Raw genomic sequence first — 18,734 nt, forward strand, 5'->3', positions numbered from 1 at the left:
TATCCAGTCACTGTTTGAAAACCTGCAGTGCTGGGAACTTAATTTTGACAACATAATGCTTTAAAATTTTAGAACTTATATCAAAGGTCACCTGAATATTTGCATTTATTAATTTTAAACTTACCTTTTGCCTGCATTTACTGACCTGAGCTCTTCGACATCCACCTTTCTCTTGTGTTGGCTCTCAGAACTAGATCTAGAAACCTGAAACTGCTATCGGCACTGAGATTTGTCTGCGCATATTACAGAATAGGGTTGCAATTTTCATTACTTTTGTTATCTTTTCCTTCTAACTTCTTCATGTTCGTTGCTGTTATTGTTATCAATCCTCCTTGCCAGGTCCTGACAGAGAGATTTGTCCCGGTGTTTGGATAAATATTTATACAGTGTCTTTTATGTGTTTGGAATGGTTTGGTGCTGTGGAGAATACAAATAAATAGAGCATAGAGTCTTAGAATGGAATAAGCCTCTGAGGTCCTCTACTCCTTATAAGTGTAGAGTGATGGGCCTGGAGTTAGGAAGACCCGAGTTCAAATCTGCCCTTAGATACTTACTAGCTATGTGACGTGGGGCAAGTTATTTAACCTTCCTCTGACTCATTTTCTTTATCTTTAAAATGGGAATAATGACGGCACCCATCTCCCAGAGTTGTTGTGAGGATAAAATGGAATAATATTTGTTTTCTATAAAATATATATTTATATAACCAATTTTGCAAAGCTTAAAGTACTGTAAAATGCTATTCTCCCCATTATTTGAATAACCGCCTATTATTTGAAACAAACAAGGCAGCGTTGTAACTATCATATTAAATTTATTATATAGTCAAACATAATCTAGATGTAATAGGGATATAGTGTCAGATACAGTTCTCTTTTCTCTTGTTTGTACATAGAAGTGATTGTGTTTGTTGGTGTTTGTCACGTTTGTAAGAAAAACAAAAGCATTCTATGAGAATTAGATATTTTTATTATTAATTCACAAGGTAGTATGATTTCCCTACAGAACACCAAGTTAATCATAAAAAACCCCAAACCTAATCCTCCCTCCTACCTATCAGGGATCTGACTTGCATAAACCTACACAGGAAAAATGTAGATTGGTTCTGCCCTCTCTTATGCCATAGCAGAGTAACAGCCTGTCTTCTTTTCTTTGCTTCCAGCCTCAGGGCAGTGTGGGGACAGTCTACCTACTGGGGATAATCTGGGGAGCAGAGCTCTCATCCCTAAACTCCCACCACATCACTTCTTTCAGAAATATAGATAGAAGGAGCACAGACGGAAACCAAGTGTTGTAGACTCTTGTCATCTCTACTCGTGCAATCTTTGCTCTCGCGAAGGGGAAGGATGACAAGTTTATATTCCCCTTCTGATGGGGCACAGCTCTGTACCATACAGACACAAGCAGCCAGACCTCACAGAAAATGACTCCCAAAGCTGCCCAAGGGCTATGAGTTCAGACCAGATGGCTGTACTATATAATTTTTTTTCTTTAAAGGAAGTCATACAGTTTAATGTAATAGAAGTTGGAACAAATTGGAAATTAGGAAATGAGGGTGAGGACTGAAAACATGAAAACATGAAAGAAAATCAGAAAGATGCACAGAAGTAATAGAAAAAAACCAAAAAATTACCATCTAAGAAATTTTATTTACAATAATATTGCAGCTCTCTACAAGAGGCTTCATGTGCCATCACCATTTCTAGCCCTACAAATAGTGTCTTTCCTGATTATGTATGGAATGTAATGGAAGACTGCGGTAGTGATTAGGACTAAGCAGCTAGGTGGCACAGTAGACAGAGCGCTGGGTCTGGAGTCAGGGACACTCATCTCCCTGAGTTCCAATCTGGCCTCAGACACTTACTAGCTGGGTGACCCTGAGCAAATCACTTAACCCTGTTTGCCTCAGTTTCCTCATCTGTAAAATGAGCTGAAGAAGGAAATGGAAAACCACTTTAGTATCTTTGCCAAGAATACTTCAGATGGGACCATGAAGAGTCAGACACAACTGAACAACAAGAAATTCAACATTTATATCAATTACTTAGATGAAGACATAGAAGCTATACTTATCACATTTGCAGAAGACACAAAGCTGGAAGAGATAGCTTGCATTTTGGACAATAGAATCGTGATTAAGAAAAATGTCAGCAGTCTGAAATGCAAAGGAGTCAAGTAAACCAAGTGGAATTTAAAGGGGGTGATTTAAAGTCCTGGACTAGGCTTGAACAAAATTAGTTGTGGCAGTACATGACAGGGGACACTGAGCTCGGTAACCAGTTTATGTGAAAAAAGATTTAGGGATGCTAGTTGACTACCAGCTTAGTATGAATCAATGTGATAACTCTTCTTTGAAAAACAATAAAAACAACTTAATATAACCACTAATACAATCATAGGCTTCATTAATAGGAAGTGGCCAGAAATAATAGACTAATTATAGTCTTTGCTGATCAATCCAATTTCCAGTGATGCAGTATGGCATCACATTTTAAAAAGGACCAACATTAAAGCACAGATCACCTGGAAGAAATATCTTACTAAGTATTTGCTGCATTGTTAAAATTGTTCAGTGTCTAAGAACTAGTTAATATAAGGAAGGGGTGAAGTTCCTGGTGTGTTTAGGTAAGAGAAGGGTAATGGAAGGAGAGGCATTTTAGTTGTTTTCCAGTATTTATGGGTTATGATATAGAAGAGGTAATTGACTTGTTCCATGTTTCTCCAAAGGAGTGGAAACCACAGAGAGTCAAATTTTGACTTAATATTAAAAAAGCATCTCCAACAATTAGAATTGTTTGACAATGGAACCTCATGAGGTAGCATTATCCATAAACAGAGGTATTCAAGCCAATGATAAACGGCATCCTTATGGTGTAAGTTGTTGAAGACATTCATTTAGGCATACTTTATATATGCCATATACGAAGAACAGAGAAGAGGATTGTATATGACGCTCCGGATCTCTATTGCACATATTCGGGATATTTTACTGTTCTCTTCTGTGTATTTTCTAAATGTTTCATTGACATTCTTCCTTCCTTCCTTCCTTCCTTCCTTCCTTCCTTCCTTCCTTCCTTCCTTCCTTCCTTCCTCCCTCCCTCCCTGCCTCTCTCTCTCTCTCTCTCTCTCTCTCTCTCTCTCTCTCTCTCTCTCTCTCTCCCTCCCTCCCCCTCTCTCTTTCTTTTCTTATTGTGGTCTATCCCCACTCCCCTATTTCAAATAAAAGTTCTCCTTCATAACGTGTGGTCTGTTTTTTAAAGGCTGTTGTCTACATCCATTATCCCTTGGAACCTCAGAAATGTCAGCCCTATAAGATAGAGCAGGTAGTATTATTCTCATTTTATAAATGAACCAATAGGGATAGAGAAGTTTAGTGACATCTCCAAGCTCACATTGTTGATATGAAGGCAAGGAAGAAGAAAATCATGTTAGATTTCAATGGGGACATTGGGCTTTAGGGATCTCAAATTGCTTGTCGTTGCAAAAATGCATTTTTTAAAAAAAAAATACCAGTATTCTTCTAGCAATGCTATCTGGCTGCAAATAACAGAATTCAATGAGTTCAGACTGGTTAAAATTGCAGGTGACACCAAGGGCAATGGAAAAATACGTGGTGGAAATATGTGGAAGCATTTTACCAATGATGGCTTGCATTCTTGAAGAGGTTTAGGATACCATCAAGGATATTCATGACTCAAAAAGGAAGTGAGCCGGCCTTGTCATGAGAATGAGGAATAACAGATGGGTAGATTGACTATTGTTTTGGTTTTCAAAGAAATATTACCAGAGCCCCAGGGTAAAGCCTCCAATTCATTGGTAGATCTTCTGTGGAAAGAAACAAAAAAGAATCATACAAGTCAAGAAGGTGTGCAGGGATTTCTGCCTGTATTGGTAAAGGAGGCCAATGTACTGATGAGATTACAGATCCATTGAAATATCCAAAGATATCCAAAGATACAAAAATGCTTTGTAGCTTATAAATATGCTATATCATTCAGTCCTCATAACAACCTTATGAAACAAATACTGTAATTATTCTGATTAGGAAACAGGCTCGGAGAGATAAAGTGGTTTGCCCAATGTTATATGATTAGTTCAGTGTTAGAAGTGACATTTCAAGCCTGCTTCCCTGATTAGTAACAAAGTGTTTTTTTTTTTACTAGACCACAATGAATGTGCCTAGGTGGTTGAATGCAGTAGCATTGTGTTAGGACAGGGAAGGTACCTGCTGAGAGGAGTAGACTGTCTTTTCCAATGGAGTTAGGTGTTACAGTGGATAAACTCTGGGCCTAGAGCCAAGGAGAACAAAGTTCATATCCTGCCTCAGACACTTACTAGCTGTGGGACCCTGGGCAAGTCCCTCAACCTCTGTCTGCCTTGATTTCCTCACCTGTAAAATGAGGGGGTTAGACTCCAAGGCCTTTAAAGTTCTTTGCAGCCCTAAAGCTATGATCTTAATTTCAGGTGTGATCCTATGATACTATGAGTTGAATTATTCTACATATAACTTTTTGTTGTTGATCTTGTCCATCACAGGTAACAGGATCATGGGCCGACTTTCCTATGGAAATTGTGCCTTTTTCCCTTTGTGCTCATGACAGCCTACTTCCATTTCCTTTACCTGGCTTGGTATTGATTTGTGAATCATATTTGGGGGGAGAATAATACTTTAAAAAATTGAGAATTAAGTTGACATTTTCAGGACCTAGATTTTTTTTGGGAGTTCTTTTTTGATTACACCTAGATGTCATCTTTCTTTCCCATTTTATTTGGATTTTTCATTAACTCTGAAAATTAGGAAGGGCCTAACCATAGGCATACTGAAAACATGAACTTCTACTTTGATTTTTTTTGGAACCAATTTTTCCATTTTCTAGTCTTGGATTATATCTACTTTTATGCTGAATTCTCTTGAATAAATTTCTAGAGTCAGAATATTTGAGTTCAAGTCCTTACTCCACTGGCTGTATGATCTCATGTAAATCATTTGCCCTCAGGACTTTTCATATAAAAATACTTAAAATTAAAGAGCCAGACTTTCTCAAAGACCCTTTCTGGCTCTGAAGTTCCACAAATAACAACAAATAAGTGATGAACAAGTATTTAAATGAACAGCTTCTTGGCATAAAGCTTGAAAAACTTGAAAAGCCAGACCTGGGCTTTAATAACATGTCTGCGTTTAATGTTTGACATCCCTCAATCTTGTGTTACTAAAATTTTAGGTGTTTCAAATACTGTAATTACTAAGGCCACAAGTAGCAAATTGATGATTTTCTTAAAAAAAATCAAAGCATGGCCAAGTCAATACCACTCCCATAAAAAGCTGTTTCTAATTATTTCAATAATTGTGACAGTAAGAAAACTAAATGAATCCAGAACTTTAAGATGAGACAATTGAAATGAGCTTGGCTAGTTTATGCATTTTCTGGGATTCTATTTCATTTTGTGTGTTCCTAAGAATAACAGAATGTTTCCTACTCAGAGAAATACCATCCCAGGAAAGAGTCTGGCTTTCCAGTTGGCAGATTCTCAGGGATGAGTATTTTCACCAACAGGCTAAAAATATTCTCCCTGCTCCAGTTGTTTGCTTCTCCACACTGCACTTTCATTGTCTTGAAGTTATCCATTTTTAGACAGACATACTCCTCTGGGAGAATTTCTCTGTCCAAATTCCAGCTCAATTCTTAAGACCAATGGTCTCGTAATTCAATCTCCTTTTTCTCCTTTAAGAAGCTTCATTATTTTAAATAATTAATTTTTGAAATAAATTTTTTGTTTTCTTTGTGTCTTCTCTAGGAACATTGGGTTTATACTTTATTCTCTTGATATTTATTGGGTTCTTCCCTTGTATGGGTCAAGGAGGTGAGGAAAGAAGGATATAAAGAAGAATAATACATCTTCTACCCTTGAAAGCCTTGTAAAACTAGTTGGAAGATTGTAAACTGAAAACATACAAGGTAGTATATGCTAAATTGAAAAATGAGTGTTACACAGTGAGTGCATAGGAACTGAGAGAAGGGAAAAAGTCTCAATGAGCTAGGAAAGGTTCCAGTGAGCTGCTGTGGTCAGGGAAAGAATCACAGAAGTGGTGTGACTTGAGCTAGGCATTACTAGATGGTTAGGAATATTGGGTTAGTAATGTTGGGTTAGGAATAAAGGTTAGTGGGAGCAGGAGAAAGGTATTTGTATATATCCCTTTAAACTATTAGCTCGATTAAGATAAAGTTCATGACTTCCCTAAACTCTGTATCTACCCTGATATGCAAAAGATGCTTAATAAATAATTGTTACATAATTATAACATATAGTCATATAATGTTATGTATCATATAAGATTTAATATATTATACAATGTGTTATAAAATAATTATCATAAAACAATACTTATTCAATAATTATATATAATAATATTAAAAATGATGATGCAACACATAATGATGCAACCTTGTAGAGAGCTTTAAAATTTACAGAGCACTTTCCTTATAGTGACCCTGTGAGGTAGGCAAATATGTGAGGTAGGAAACAGAGGCTTAGGAAACTGAAGTGATCTTCTCAAGGTTACACAGCTAGTAAATTTCAGAGCCAGGATTTGAATCCAATCCCTGTGCTCTTCTATGCTGTGCTGAATTTGTGTTGAAAGAGTAAAAGTTTAGAGTCATGAAAACACATGGCACATTCAGAGTATGAATAGATAAATTTGACTTGAAACAGAATTTATGTCAGGAAATGGGGAGACAGAGACTTAATAAGATAGATTGGGCCAGATTACAAATTCCAGTCTCGGGAGTTTGGTGTTGATTCTATAGGTAATGGAAAATAATTTTTGCATTTGTGATTAGGGCACTGATGTGGTGACAGTTGCGTTGGGATTGTTTTTGGTGATAGCCTTAATGGAAAGAATTTGCATTCCATTACAAATGAAGAGTGAATTTCCTCATCTTAGCATTTATGACAGGAACAAGAAAACGTCTATGGTGTTCTTAGAGGCAGCTAAGTGGTAAAGAACCAAACTAACTCCATTTTGTGAACAGCATCCATTTTGTGACTGAAAGTTCTATATTCCTGTAAAAACTTTGTTTATATGATTTCAGAGAAATACCACAAAATGTTCTGTACAACTTGTGGTGAGTACCTTCTTCTTTTGTCATTCTCTGGCCAATCACAAAGAAGAAATGCCCTTGCTGCTCAAGATTATGTAAACCAATATGTTCCTCTTTATTAATTATAAGAAAGCTTCGTTATCTATTATTCAGTGTCCTTGTGTCTACTGAGGGGCCTTGGATCCATTTTGTTACACAACTATGTGCCTTGCTAATAAATTATTATGCTCAGATTTAATTGTCTTGATGCTTACTAATTTCATTCATGACAGCTGGCAAGCCAGCCAGGCAGTTGAGAGAGGGATCCTGAGAGAGACAGCCCCTTTGAAGAACCTCCTAGAGTGTATGAAGGGACGTCTCCATGGAGGACTGCTATGGATGTTGGACTCCCTCGACCTTAATCTCAACTTTCTGAGCTAAGGGAAGCCTTCACATTAGTGGGAGAGTCCCTTAAGAGAAAAAAAAGCCAAGGCAAGGGGCTTAAAGGAAAAACAGAAAAGCTTTTCATATAACAAAACAGTGTATGTGTGAAATTTGTTCTAAAACTGCAAGAGATTTAGCTGATAAATATTCTGGCTTAAATTTCACATTTTAGATTATTGTATATTAAAGAAATTGAGACTGTCCATTGAACAATCCCATCCCTACCAAATGAATTATTGGTTTTGTTGGGATGCCCTGTCTAAAGGATCATGTCTTCTGCTCCTTAAAGGGCCCACTCCTATTTGTCAAATTAATGATTTTGAGATTGCTTTTAGAAAATTGTGCACAATTAAATTTTCAGTGGGAGATGAGGAGGAAAACTTTGCCAGAAAGTACATCTATGTGACTGTCTTATTTGTATTGTCTCTGATAAATGCTGCTAACTTCTTCCTGTGGTCTGAGGCAAACAAGAGACATAGATAAGAAGGAAGCGAATCTTTGTTCCTAATCTGCAGGAATTTATGATACTAAAACTAATTAGAGATGAAATTTGTGACTGAAATCTAATTTCTCAACTATGAATTTCCAAAATGTAGTTTGAATGTCTTTATAAATACTGAATTGTTTTTTTAGTGAGTTTTGAGGTACCACTCTATAGAAATTTATTTTAAGGAAAAATAAAAATAAGACTCTCTGAAAGTTACATGGAAACAGACCAAGAAAAGAGAGAAGTTTTTAAATTGGGGAGTAAGTAAAATCTAATTTAGAAGAATGTTTTGTGTTTTCTTTTGTCAGTGATAGAACACAACTTAATTGTTTAGGTGAACTAGAAGCACTATACAACTTATGCTAAATTGTTAAAGGGAAGAATTCAGTGGAAGTGAAGATTAATTCTCTAGATAGTTTGGGATATGATTGGGAAATAAAGATGATAGGAATTAGGCAAATAGAAGAAAGTAAGAGAAGTATTGGATCAGAATATGAAAGAAACAAGACAGATGAAATTAGGGAAGTTGTAGTCTGTTTGCACTGACAGTGTGAATAGAGGGTTTGAATGGAAAGGGTTTTGAAGCTTTGGAAAGGGAGATTTGAGGAAGGCTTTCAATCTCATTGAGATAAGAAGGATATGAGAAACTTAATTTTATTATTCCTTATGATATAGAAAATATAAAAACATAATTGCAGCATTGAATTATTTAAGGATAGTATACCAAAATTCTGTCTTTGAAGGATCAATAGAAGGGTATTTTATGGTCTTTATATAGGGAATATACATTCATAATTAAAGAGAGGTGAAAATGCAAGAGTAAATCTTTGGCAGTAGACTAACTAGAAGAAGTAGCTGGCAAAATATTACCATTGTAAACCCAAACTTGATTTGGTTGAAATTTTTTTCTAAATTATGAAACTAAATTATATGGTTTTATTTATGGTGAGATGTGTTATCCAATTAGGATAATTGTGATAAGTCAGAACTAAATACCAAATACACTGAGTACATGTATCAGAAAGCCCTAGTTCAGCTCTGGTCTCAGAAATTTATTGGCTGTGTGACTTGATATGTTATTGCACCTTTGTTTACCCCAATTTCCTAATTTGTAGAGGGACAATAGCACCTACCTCTCAGGGTTGTTTGGAGATCACGTGATTGATAAGTGCTTAGCACAGTGCCTAGTACATGGAAAACCCTATATAAATGTTAGTAAATAGAAGTACTCTATGTTGATCTTGAATGCAATCAATTTGGACTGTGGAAGGTGATGAGATGAATGATTTTCTATGTAGGATAATTGGAAATGCATTAGACTGAATGCCAACTGACTGGTAATATGTTTTGTTTCATGCTTTAAATACATGATATCATGTATGTTATTATTGTGTTTCTAGATTTTTCTTATATTGTGAAATTTAGTGAGCTATCATTAGATTAAGGGAGAAGCTGCTTTTCTAGTGGCATTTCTGATACAGTAGTATATTGCAACTTCTCTTTTAATCTGGATACTGTCAGATTATGAATTGAACTGTTAAAAGGATGTGGTAAAATGTTTGAAAATGGTTAAATATTTGACATATATTTTGATTTAAATTGGAAATAATAACAATAACAATAACTTACTGTTGGGAGAAAGAGAAGCACTTATATTAACTGTTACCAGGCACCTTAGAAAAATAATGATATCCTAACCCTAAACTGTGATTAGTGAAATTTTGCTATTTAAGATAAAATCTCTTGGGACTGTAATTTGATATTGTTCTAAGTTTTGATTTCAGGTGTGATTGTCAGGATTGGCATTAAGCCAATAGTCCACCATTCAAGGGGAATGCCACATGCACTGAGGTCTGAGAACTGCTACAGGTGGAAAAGTTGAGGGGATGACTTTGTACAGACAAAGGTAGGCTCCTCTTGGCCCAGTTTCCCTATTGTGCTATTTTCCTTTCTAAAGAGGAAGTTTTCCTACCAGGTTAATTCTAAACCTGGCTTTTTATTCCCTGTGAATAATGTGGAACTATGCTGTGTGACTGGCTGTTAACTATGCCTAGAAACAAACAGAGCTGATGGAGTTTTCCCTTATCATGGTTTATGTCAGGTCAGTCTGTGTCCTTGAGGGGACAGTCTTGATATCATCATAACCATGTCCCTCCTTTTTTCCTTTCATAGCAAATTACTATAGACAGGGCAGCTGAATAGTAAAAGTTTTGTGCAATACCAAATTTATTAATTAGTAGTTTTATATTAAAACATCTATGAGTGACAATAATAGGGATATAAGTATGAAGAATCCTGCCATCTCAATAAACTAATTATTCATGTACAAGATTACTCATTCCTTCAGAATGATTTAGGGATAATATTCTCATACTGGGGGAATTTACAATTTACTTCTGAAAGCGATAGTATCAGTTTCCACATATATATGTATATGTACACACATGGACACACACAATATACATAACTGGTTTTTTTGATTGGTTTCCAAATGTTTCTAATGGGATATACAGGCCTTGAGTATGTTTTATCTCTAGTTTCTCAAAATTGGATTGAGTATTTTGATTGTATTGATAATTGAAATTATTTTCCTATTTTGAAGTCTTTGATATAGATTCTTTCTTTAGCCCGTTGATGGCACTGTTCATATCAGGTACAGGGCTTAAGTGAATATAGAATGAGCAAATGGTATATAAAAATAAAACTTTTTGAAGTTTCAGGTGAATTATGGGTTCCTAATTTGATGTTCTTCTTATAGCTCTGTTGTTAATAGAATCAGAATCATAAGATTTGAGCTGGCTTTCACCACATGAACTGGTTGGAGGAGGAGGTTGTACTAGATTTGCTTTTCCAATAATTAGTTCATGTGGCAGATTTTAGCAGAATTACCTAGGAAACTCTTCAAGTACCTTGGAACCAGAGAAGCTGGTCTTCTAGGAGGAACATCCTTCAGAATGCTGCCAATGAGACCAAATCCAGAATGTCCAAGGGAAGATGTTTCCAGGGACCAGATGACTACCTGAGATGTCTGGGACTCAAGATGAAATGTGCTGATTAAACGGATGTTGGGAATAGGTTACCAGGCACAAGGACACTGAAATAACCAAGTCTCCTTATAACCTGGTAACCTGCTTGTTATTGTATTGCTTTGGCCTTTTTGTTTCGTGGTGTTTTTTGCATTTGACGAATTTTCTTGGTTACCTTCCTGTTGTTGAGTCACTTCAGTGTATCTGACTCTTTGTGACCCCATTCAGGGTTTTCTTGGCAGAGACACTGAAGTAATTTCCTTCTCTAGCTCATTTTACAGATAAGAAAACTGAGGCAAACAGGGTTAAGCGACTTGGCCAGGATCACACAGCTAGAAAATGTCTGAGGCTAGATTTGCACTCAGAAAGATGAGTTTTCCTGACTCCAGGCCAGGCATTCTATCCACTGAGCCACCCAGCTACCCTTGATGACATGTAAATCTTCCCTCTTAAATGGGTAACTGTTTAAATAAGTGATCCATGGGGAACAGGTTCCCCAAGGATCAAAGCGGTGGTGGCGGGGGCAGGGATTGAAGAACCAAGCTAACTCCATTTTGTGAACAGCATTCACTTTGTAACTTAAATGTCTACATTCCTATAAAAGCTTCGTTCATTTGATTTCAGGGAAATACCACAAAATGTTCTGTATAACTTGTGGTTAGTACCCTTAGGTTTTGTCATATTCTGGACAATCAGAAAGAAGAAATGCCCTTGTTGCTCAAGATACCTGATATGTTCCTCATTATTAACTATAAGAATGCTTTGTTATCTCTTATTTAGTGTCCTGGTACCTTCTGAGGGTCCTTGGATCCAATTTGTTATGCAACCACATGCTTTGCTAATAAATCAACATACTCGAATTTAATTGCCTCAGCTTTTACCAGTCTCATTTGCAGCAGCAGTACAACGCTTATTGGGCTGAACTTGGAATCTGGAAGACCTGGGTTCTTAGCTGTGCAAGCCTTGGTAAATCACTTCACCTCACTTGGCCTCAGTTTTCCTCATCTGTAAAACATGTATTATAAGAACACCTGCCTTACAGAGTCATTGTTATGTGCTCATTTGGAATTGGGAAGACTTGAATTCAAATATTGCTTCAGACACTTAGCTCTGTGACCTTGGGCAGCTTCAGTTCCTCAGTTTCCCAATCTCTAAAAGGAGGATAATGATAATTAATAATACCTACTTCACAGGGTTGTTGTGAAGATCAAATACAATAATATATGTAAAGCACGTTGCAAACCTCAAAAGACTCTATAAATGCCAGCTATTATTATTAGATCAATTTGTCAACATTTATTCCTTTTTTTGTTCTGAAAGAGAGACACAATCTTTCCATGTATAGTATCTCTCAGGCAGCATTCTGGAATTCTGATATAATAACTTGTTTGTTTTAGGGTTGAGCCAAACACTCCCTAAAACCACTTTGAAGCTTAGTGTCTGCAACCTTAGTGTCTCTGATGTTAACTTAATAGTTGTCTCTTGAAACTATGATATGATTAGAGGAAAACAATTGTCCTTTGGGGAATCATTACTGAAAAGTAATTTCAAGTGGTAATTCCTCTTGTAGAATCTGTTATTGCTGTGGTTACAGGCTGACTCCGCTCAAGTCCTCCTTGGATGTCTTGTCATGGTAGAGAAATGACTGTCGCTTTTCTGAAGCTATGACTTTGGAATGTGAGCTTTGGCAAAAGTCCTGCCAAGTCAGAGAGGCTTCAAGCATGAATTCTGTGTCTGTCACCTGAGGCTAAGTCTGGCTGAGTACTGGGAGATTCATTGGTAGAAGCTTGACCAAAAGGTGGTGATTTTTTTTCCAGCCTTAGCAACTCATTAAACTATCTTCTGAAGCACAGAGCAGTTGGTGTCTTCACTGGAACTGTTGTGTGTGTGTGTGTGTGTGTGTGTGTGTGTGTGTGTGTGTGTGTATGTGTGTATGTGTGTGTGTGTGTGGGAAGAATTTAGATGCTGGGCATATCAAAGTGTTGTCATTGACTGAACGCCATGGAGTAGTTTAATATTTTACCATTCTGACATAGGTATTTATATTGGTATTTACCCTTTCCCAGGTGCTTGTCAAAGAACCAGTGGCTGCAATGAAACACTCATGCTGGAAAGGTTGCCTGCATGTGGCAAAGCATTTGAAGACATGATGAGGAAAGTGGACACAAAGAATTGGTGCAACTTGACTGAGTTTATCACGTAAGTTCTTTTAGTAGATGAACAGAGTGGGCCTTGATTTCATGTTTACAATGCTAAAACTTCATGATTGCTCTTCTGGGGCCATAGCTCCTAGAATCCTGCCCCAGAGACCTGGACCTTACTGAGTTATTCTGGATAATCTTATTGCAATCTATTGTGCAAGGACAGATAATGGCTGTATTAACTTTCCATTAACTGAACTATTTATCTCTGAACACCATGGGGAATCATGGAAACCACAGTACACTTTCATACTAATTTTATAACTTCATTGTGTTTGGTTGGAAAGTGTTTAAAAAGTGTTCTACTGTAGCATAGATTTGTAACCAGAAAGGGAAGATACATTCTCTTTAAAGAACCAAGTTATTTTTTTGGAGCTTTAAAAATGTATTTGATCTAGAATAGCCTAATCCTATGCATGCTGGTTGATAAAAGGAACTAAGTGTGTAGGCATAAGTTTTTGCTCAGAAAGGAGGGCAAAAACTGGGACCAAGTTATTCAGGAGGAGAAAAGGGAAAATCATTTCCCCCTTTCCACAAAAAGATGGACAAGGTGGAGATGAAACACACATGGTCTGAATTTTCTCTTTCTTTTATTTTCTGCTAACCTATATTGAGTTGAATGGTAAATTTTCCTTCCAAGTACAGGGACTAGCTGGATAGTTGGATAATGAGAATGCTGAGCCACCCCTAGGTGGGCATGGAAATGGCTCTTTGCTTCAAGTTTTAACTGATCTAACAAGAAAATCTATAAGGGACATTTACTGAAGTAAATAGGTCAGAGAGAATGAAAGATTTTCTTCTGAAAGTTTTGGAAGAAAAAAAGATGGAAATTCATTGCTGTATAGAACTAGTGAAAATGGTACCTGATTTGTTTCTGGGTATTTGTATTTCTTTACACAGTATCTTAACCTAATTGTCTATTACTATTGTAAACATAGTGACTAGTAAATATTTATACTTAGTTTAATGAGTTAATTTAGTTAATTTTTTTTAAAAAAAATAATTGAATGGAAACTCTCTCATCCTCTTTGACTCATTTAAAAATGCCTTTGGTGAACCTAGACTTTGAACCATGAAATTATAACTGAGAGAAGCTGCTGACCTTTCAAGTTCAAACATCTAACTAAATTGGTGGTGATTGTCACAGTTTTATTGAATGTCTATTTTTGAAGGATTGGGGGAAGTTTTTCTTCTGGGTCTTCTATGGTTGTAGAAACATGAATTTTATGTAGTTTGCATCCTAAGTTAAAAATAACTTTGACACATTCTCTTCTGATTACTAGGACTTTAATATTTGAGTTTATATGTTCAGGTCAAGACCGAGCTTTCATAGAGTCTTCTAGATACTGTTTTTTCTAAGACTGCTGACAACTTCATAGCTGCTTCATAGCTAACCAAATCCCTGATTTTTTTCTTAAAAGAATAAAACTATAGTTTTATGCAAATTGGTCGTTTCAATTGTGTCCTGCTCTTTGTGACCCAATTGGGGTTTTCTGGGCAGAGATACTGGGGTGGTTTGCCATTTCCTTCTTCAGTTCATTTTACAGATGAGGAAGCTGAGGAAAACAGGGTTAAGTGACTTGCCTAGGGTCACACAGCTCAGCTAGGAAATGTCTGAGGCCAAATTTGAACTCAGGGAGATGAGTCTTCCTGACTCCAAGCTTGGCACTCAATGCACTGTACCACGTAACTGCCCATGCAAGTCAACAAGATATTTATTTATTTGTATTTATTAACAACAAGTATTTATTAAGCACTTACTATGTTCTAGACACTGTGCTGAGTGATACAGAGAAAGACAGAAAGACAGTCTTTACTCTCGAGCTCACAGTCTAATGGGAGGACTACATGTAAACAACCATGTACAACTAAGATATGTGTAAAAATATATATATACATATATGTATATATATATACATACACACATACATACATACACACATAGGATAAATAGAAGATAATAAATGAGTGGGAAGGCACTAGCATTAAGAGGGATTAGGAAGGCTTTTTGCAGAAAGTGGGACTTTAGTTTGGACCTGAAAGAAGTCGAAGAAGCCAGGAATGATTTCTCAATTGTCTGCCTGTAGATGATAGGTTCTCTGCACAGAGTTTGAGCATTGTTTCTTGTCTTGAGACCAGCCCTGATTCCTTTTCAGGAGAATCACAATACACCAGCTGCTGCAGCATGGGGGAACAGGTCTGCCCGCTCTGGCCCAAATGACAGATGTTCTTAGACCTCTTCTTATCTGGGCTGATGCTCCCCTTCCCTGATAGCACAATACCTCGAACACTGCAGACACTTCATAAATGCTTGTAGGATTGGATTGGAAACTATCTACTGTGGTATTTTTCCTTCAGCACTTTTTGTTGAGTCTGTATCATTCCTTTGAAAATAATTTGCTGCATATAAGATACATATGAAGTAGTTAGAAGGTAATGTCAGAGGGGAAGGCTCTAGCAGTGCAGTGGAGGAGACTGAGAAAGGTCTCCTCCAGAAGGGGCAATTTGAGACATCTAGAGATCCTAAGAGGCAGAGGTGAGGAGGGATTGGGGGACAGTCAGGACAAGACACAGAGACAGGAGTGTCATGTATGAGGAACGAGTCAGCCAGTGTGGATGGATCATAGAGTGCCCAGAAGGGTGAGAAAGACTGGATAGATAGGAAAAGGCTAGGTTGTCACATGTTAGTATTAGAGATAGGATTTGAATCTTGTAGTCTGCCTAACCCTAAGCCCAGCACTGAATTAAAAATGTCAGACTGTCTCTTGGGAAAATATTGACTTAATACCCTGAAGAGATGACAGTACTCAAACACAATAGGCAATGTATATTGATAACAAACCTCTGGGGCTTTTTTCTTCCTCTCTTTTAGATAAATTATTTCTCAGGGATGTTACCAACTTTGAAAATGTAGGCTTCCAGGACTGTTGGTACCCAATCAGACTTAACGCACTATCTAAAACCTTCTTGGAGTTAATCATTTAAGTGTTTATGAAATCGCTTTGCCTTATTCACTAAAATTGTTTTCTAACATTTTATGATAAAGTAAATGGGAAGATATTCACATGCTTACCCATGTTCCCCTTTGCTGACAAAGTTGTTATCATGATGTTATGTTTGGTGGTGTTGCTGTTATTTCCAACTCCAGAATGAGCTTCATTCAGAGTAGATATCTTCAGAAGATTCATTTAAAGTGATTCTTAATTGTTTGAACTGAAGTAATGGAAAGTATAATGGGCCAGCAATTCCTTTAAGTGCCCATAGATTTCCAGAGAATATTTCGGCTTATTTCTTCAGGGTTTTCTCCTTGGCATTTCATTTTAGTTAATGATGGGGTTAACAAAGCAGCATTGCATGTGGCATTTTTGTTAAAGGAAACAACTGTATATTCTATGATTCTGGAAGTGGAAGAGTCCCTGCACTGCCATAGTTGGTGCTTAGAGTCCTTGTGCCTTCTCCTAATCCAGGACCCCCCTCATTTCATGCTTTTGAGCCACTGGAGACTCCTAGAAGAGTTTGACACTAGTAATAAATAACTGTGTGGCCAGAGCCACCTGTGATTACCTTGAGCTCTGGTGAGGATCACTAAAGGGTAGTAGAAAAGGAGGAAGACAGAAAATTGTGGTGGGGAGCTACTAAAAGGATACCTTGAGCCACTCACTATATACAAAGTGGGGATATAATTTTAGTTAGATGAGATCAGAGTAGAAGGAAGTCTGCTGGGGAAATGGTAAAGTCACAACCTTGGAAGAGTCTTAGAGAGAAAGGCATAGAAGGAGGAAGTTAGATTAGTCAGAATAATCATGAACCTCTAAGTTCAAATTCCTAATCAACATACAGGGAGAATGTAAAAGCCAGGACCGTGGAGAAGCAGATGTGATTAAGGATACAAGATGAGTTCAGAATGCCAGCCCTTCAATAATGATGGGTCAGATGCTACTTCCTTTAGAAGCTCCAGGGCTCTTTGGGATTTAGAGTTCTTTGGCCCAAAAGGTTTTGTGTGGAGGTCGATACCTGGAGTTCTTCAAATTTATGTTCGGGAGTTTGGAGATGCAGCTGTAGTTCCATATTATCATTCCTTGAAGGTCAAGAAGCTTCTTCCTTCTCAACTCCTTCCTCTTTGTGAACAGCCAAAGCAAGTTAAGTGTCATGACCAGAGTCACACAGATAATTAATTGTCACAAGTATCAAATGTGTTATTTGATCCTGGGTTCAAATCATTCATTTAACAAACATTAAGAACGGCCAATGTATAGAGCATATTGCTCAGCATTGAAGGAAATATGAAGTTTAGTCTACTAAACTTCTTTGTGCTACTAACTAGCTTCATTTCCTTGGGGCCTTAGTTTCTCATCTGTAAAGTAAAGGGGTTGACGAGATCATCTCTCGACCCCTTCTAGCTCAAAAATTACATAATTTTGTGATCGTGTATCAGGAAAAGGACAAGGGAAAAATAGGTTATTTCCTGTGATAAATGGAAAGCCTATATGGGCACATGCTTCTTAACTTTGTGAATTGATTGTATAAAAAGACAACACTAAAAGGGGGGGGCAGTTATTTCCTTAGGAACAGTGATGTAAAAATGTGCAGATTGGCTGAACAGCATTTCAGAAGAGTTTTATAATATTATGATGGTGGGCATCGGTTGTAATAGTAATGTGGTGCATTGGGAACAATACTATTTGGAGTCTGACAATCTGGGGTCAAATTTAGCTCTGCTTCTAACTACTTGTATGACCCTGAGAGAGTCAGAACCTTTCTGGGCCTTACTCGGTTTCTTCACGAGGGATTAGACTTAATGACTTCTAAGGTTCCTTTCCCTTCTGGTTCTACGGTCTTATGATCCTATGATATGAATGTTGTTCAGGATAGTGCTAGGCCTGGGGTATTGTGCATGAACCTTGCCCTTTACCACCAGAGGGCACTCTTGGATTGCTAAGGCAAAATATGGGTTGAGTTTCATACCTTTGGTTGTAGAGATGATTGTAGAGTGGAAATTGTTAAATTTTACGAGAACAGATCATCAGAGTACAAATTGGTGGAAAGTGGAAGAAGCTTGTTCTCAGTCTTCAAACTGGTATAAGATCAGAAAATTCTGAGTTGCAGGATCGTAAGGTTTTAAATTAGAAGGGAACTATTCCAATTGCTTTATTTTATGGGAAGCCAAAGTCTCACCCCTCCTCTCCTTTTATTGAATTCCTTCTTTGTCTTCAAAGCCCAACTGAAGTGTCACCTCCCCTACAGTGGTATAATAACCCTGAACCCCAATCAGTAACAACCATTGTCCTGGGATCTCATGATACATTTTACTTGTCCCTCTCCAGAGTGTGAACATGTAATATTGTTATCTGTATTAGTGCCTTATCCCTTTGTTGACTATAAGCTCCGTGAGGAGCTTATCTAAAACTTTACATTTCCCTTGGCACTGAGCACAGTCCTTTATATCCAGGCCTTATGTAATGTTGCTGAGTAAATGATTGACTTCTTTATAATATAA

The 18,734-nt window shown here is 37.2% G+C and overlaps 1 protein-coding gene across 1 annotated transcript in view; it reads left to right on the top strand.

Moving 5' to 3' along the window:
• The window catches only part of RAMP3 (receptor activity modifying protein 3), a 56,138-nt gene that overhangs the window by 18,006 nt on the left and 19,398 nt on the right, over positions 1 to 18,734 (top strand). Inside the window, exon 2 of the mRNA XM_036738844.1 lies at positions 13,103 to 13,235. Coding sequence (XP_036594739.1) covers positions 13,103 to 13,235 — 133 coding nt within the window. The remainder of the gene's footprint in view (positions 1 to 13,102; positions 13,236 to 18,734) is intronic.

This window comes from Trichosurus vulpecula, chromosome 9 (assembly GCF_011100635.1).
Source record: "Trichosurus vulpecula isolate mTriVul1 chromosome 9, mTriVul1.pri, whole genome shotgun sequence".
Classification (NCBI taxonomy): domain Eukaryota; kingdom Metazoa; phylum Chordata; class Mammalia; order Diprotodontia; family Phalangeridae; genus Trichosurus; species Trichosurus vulpecula.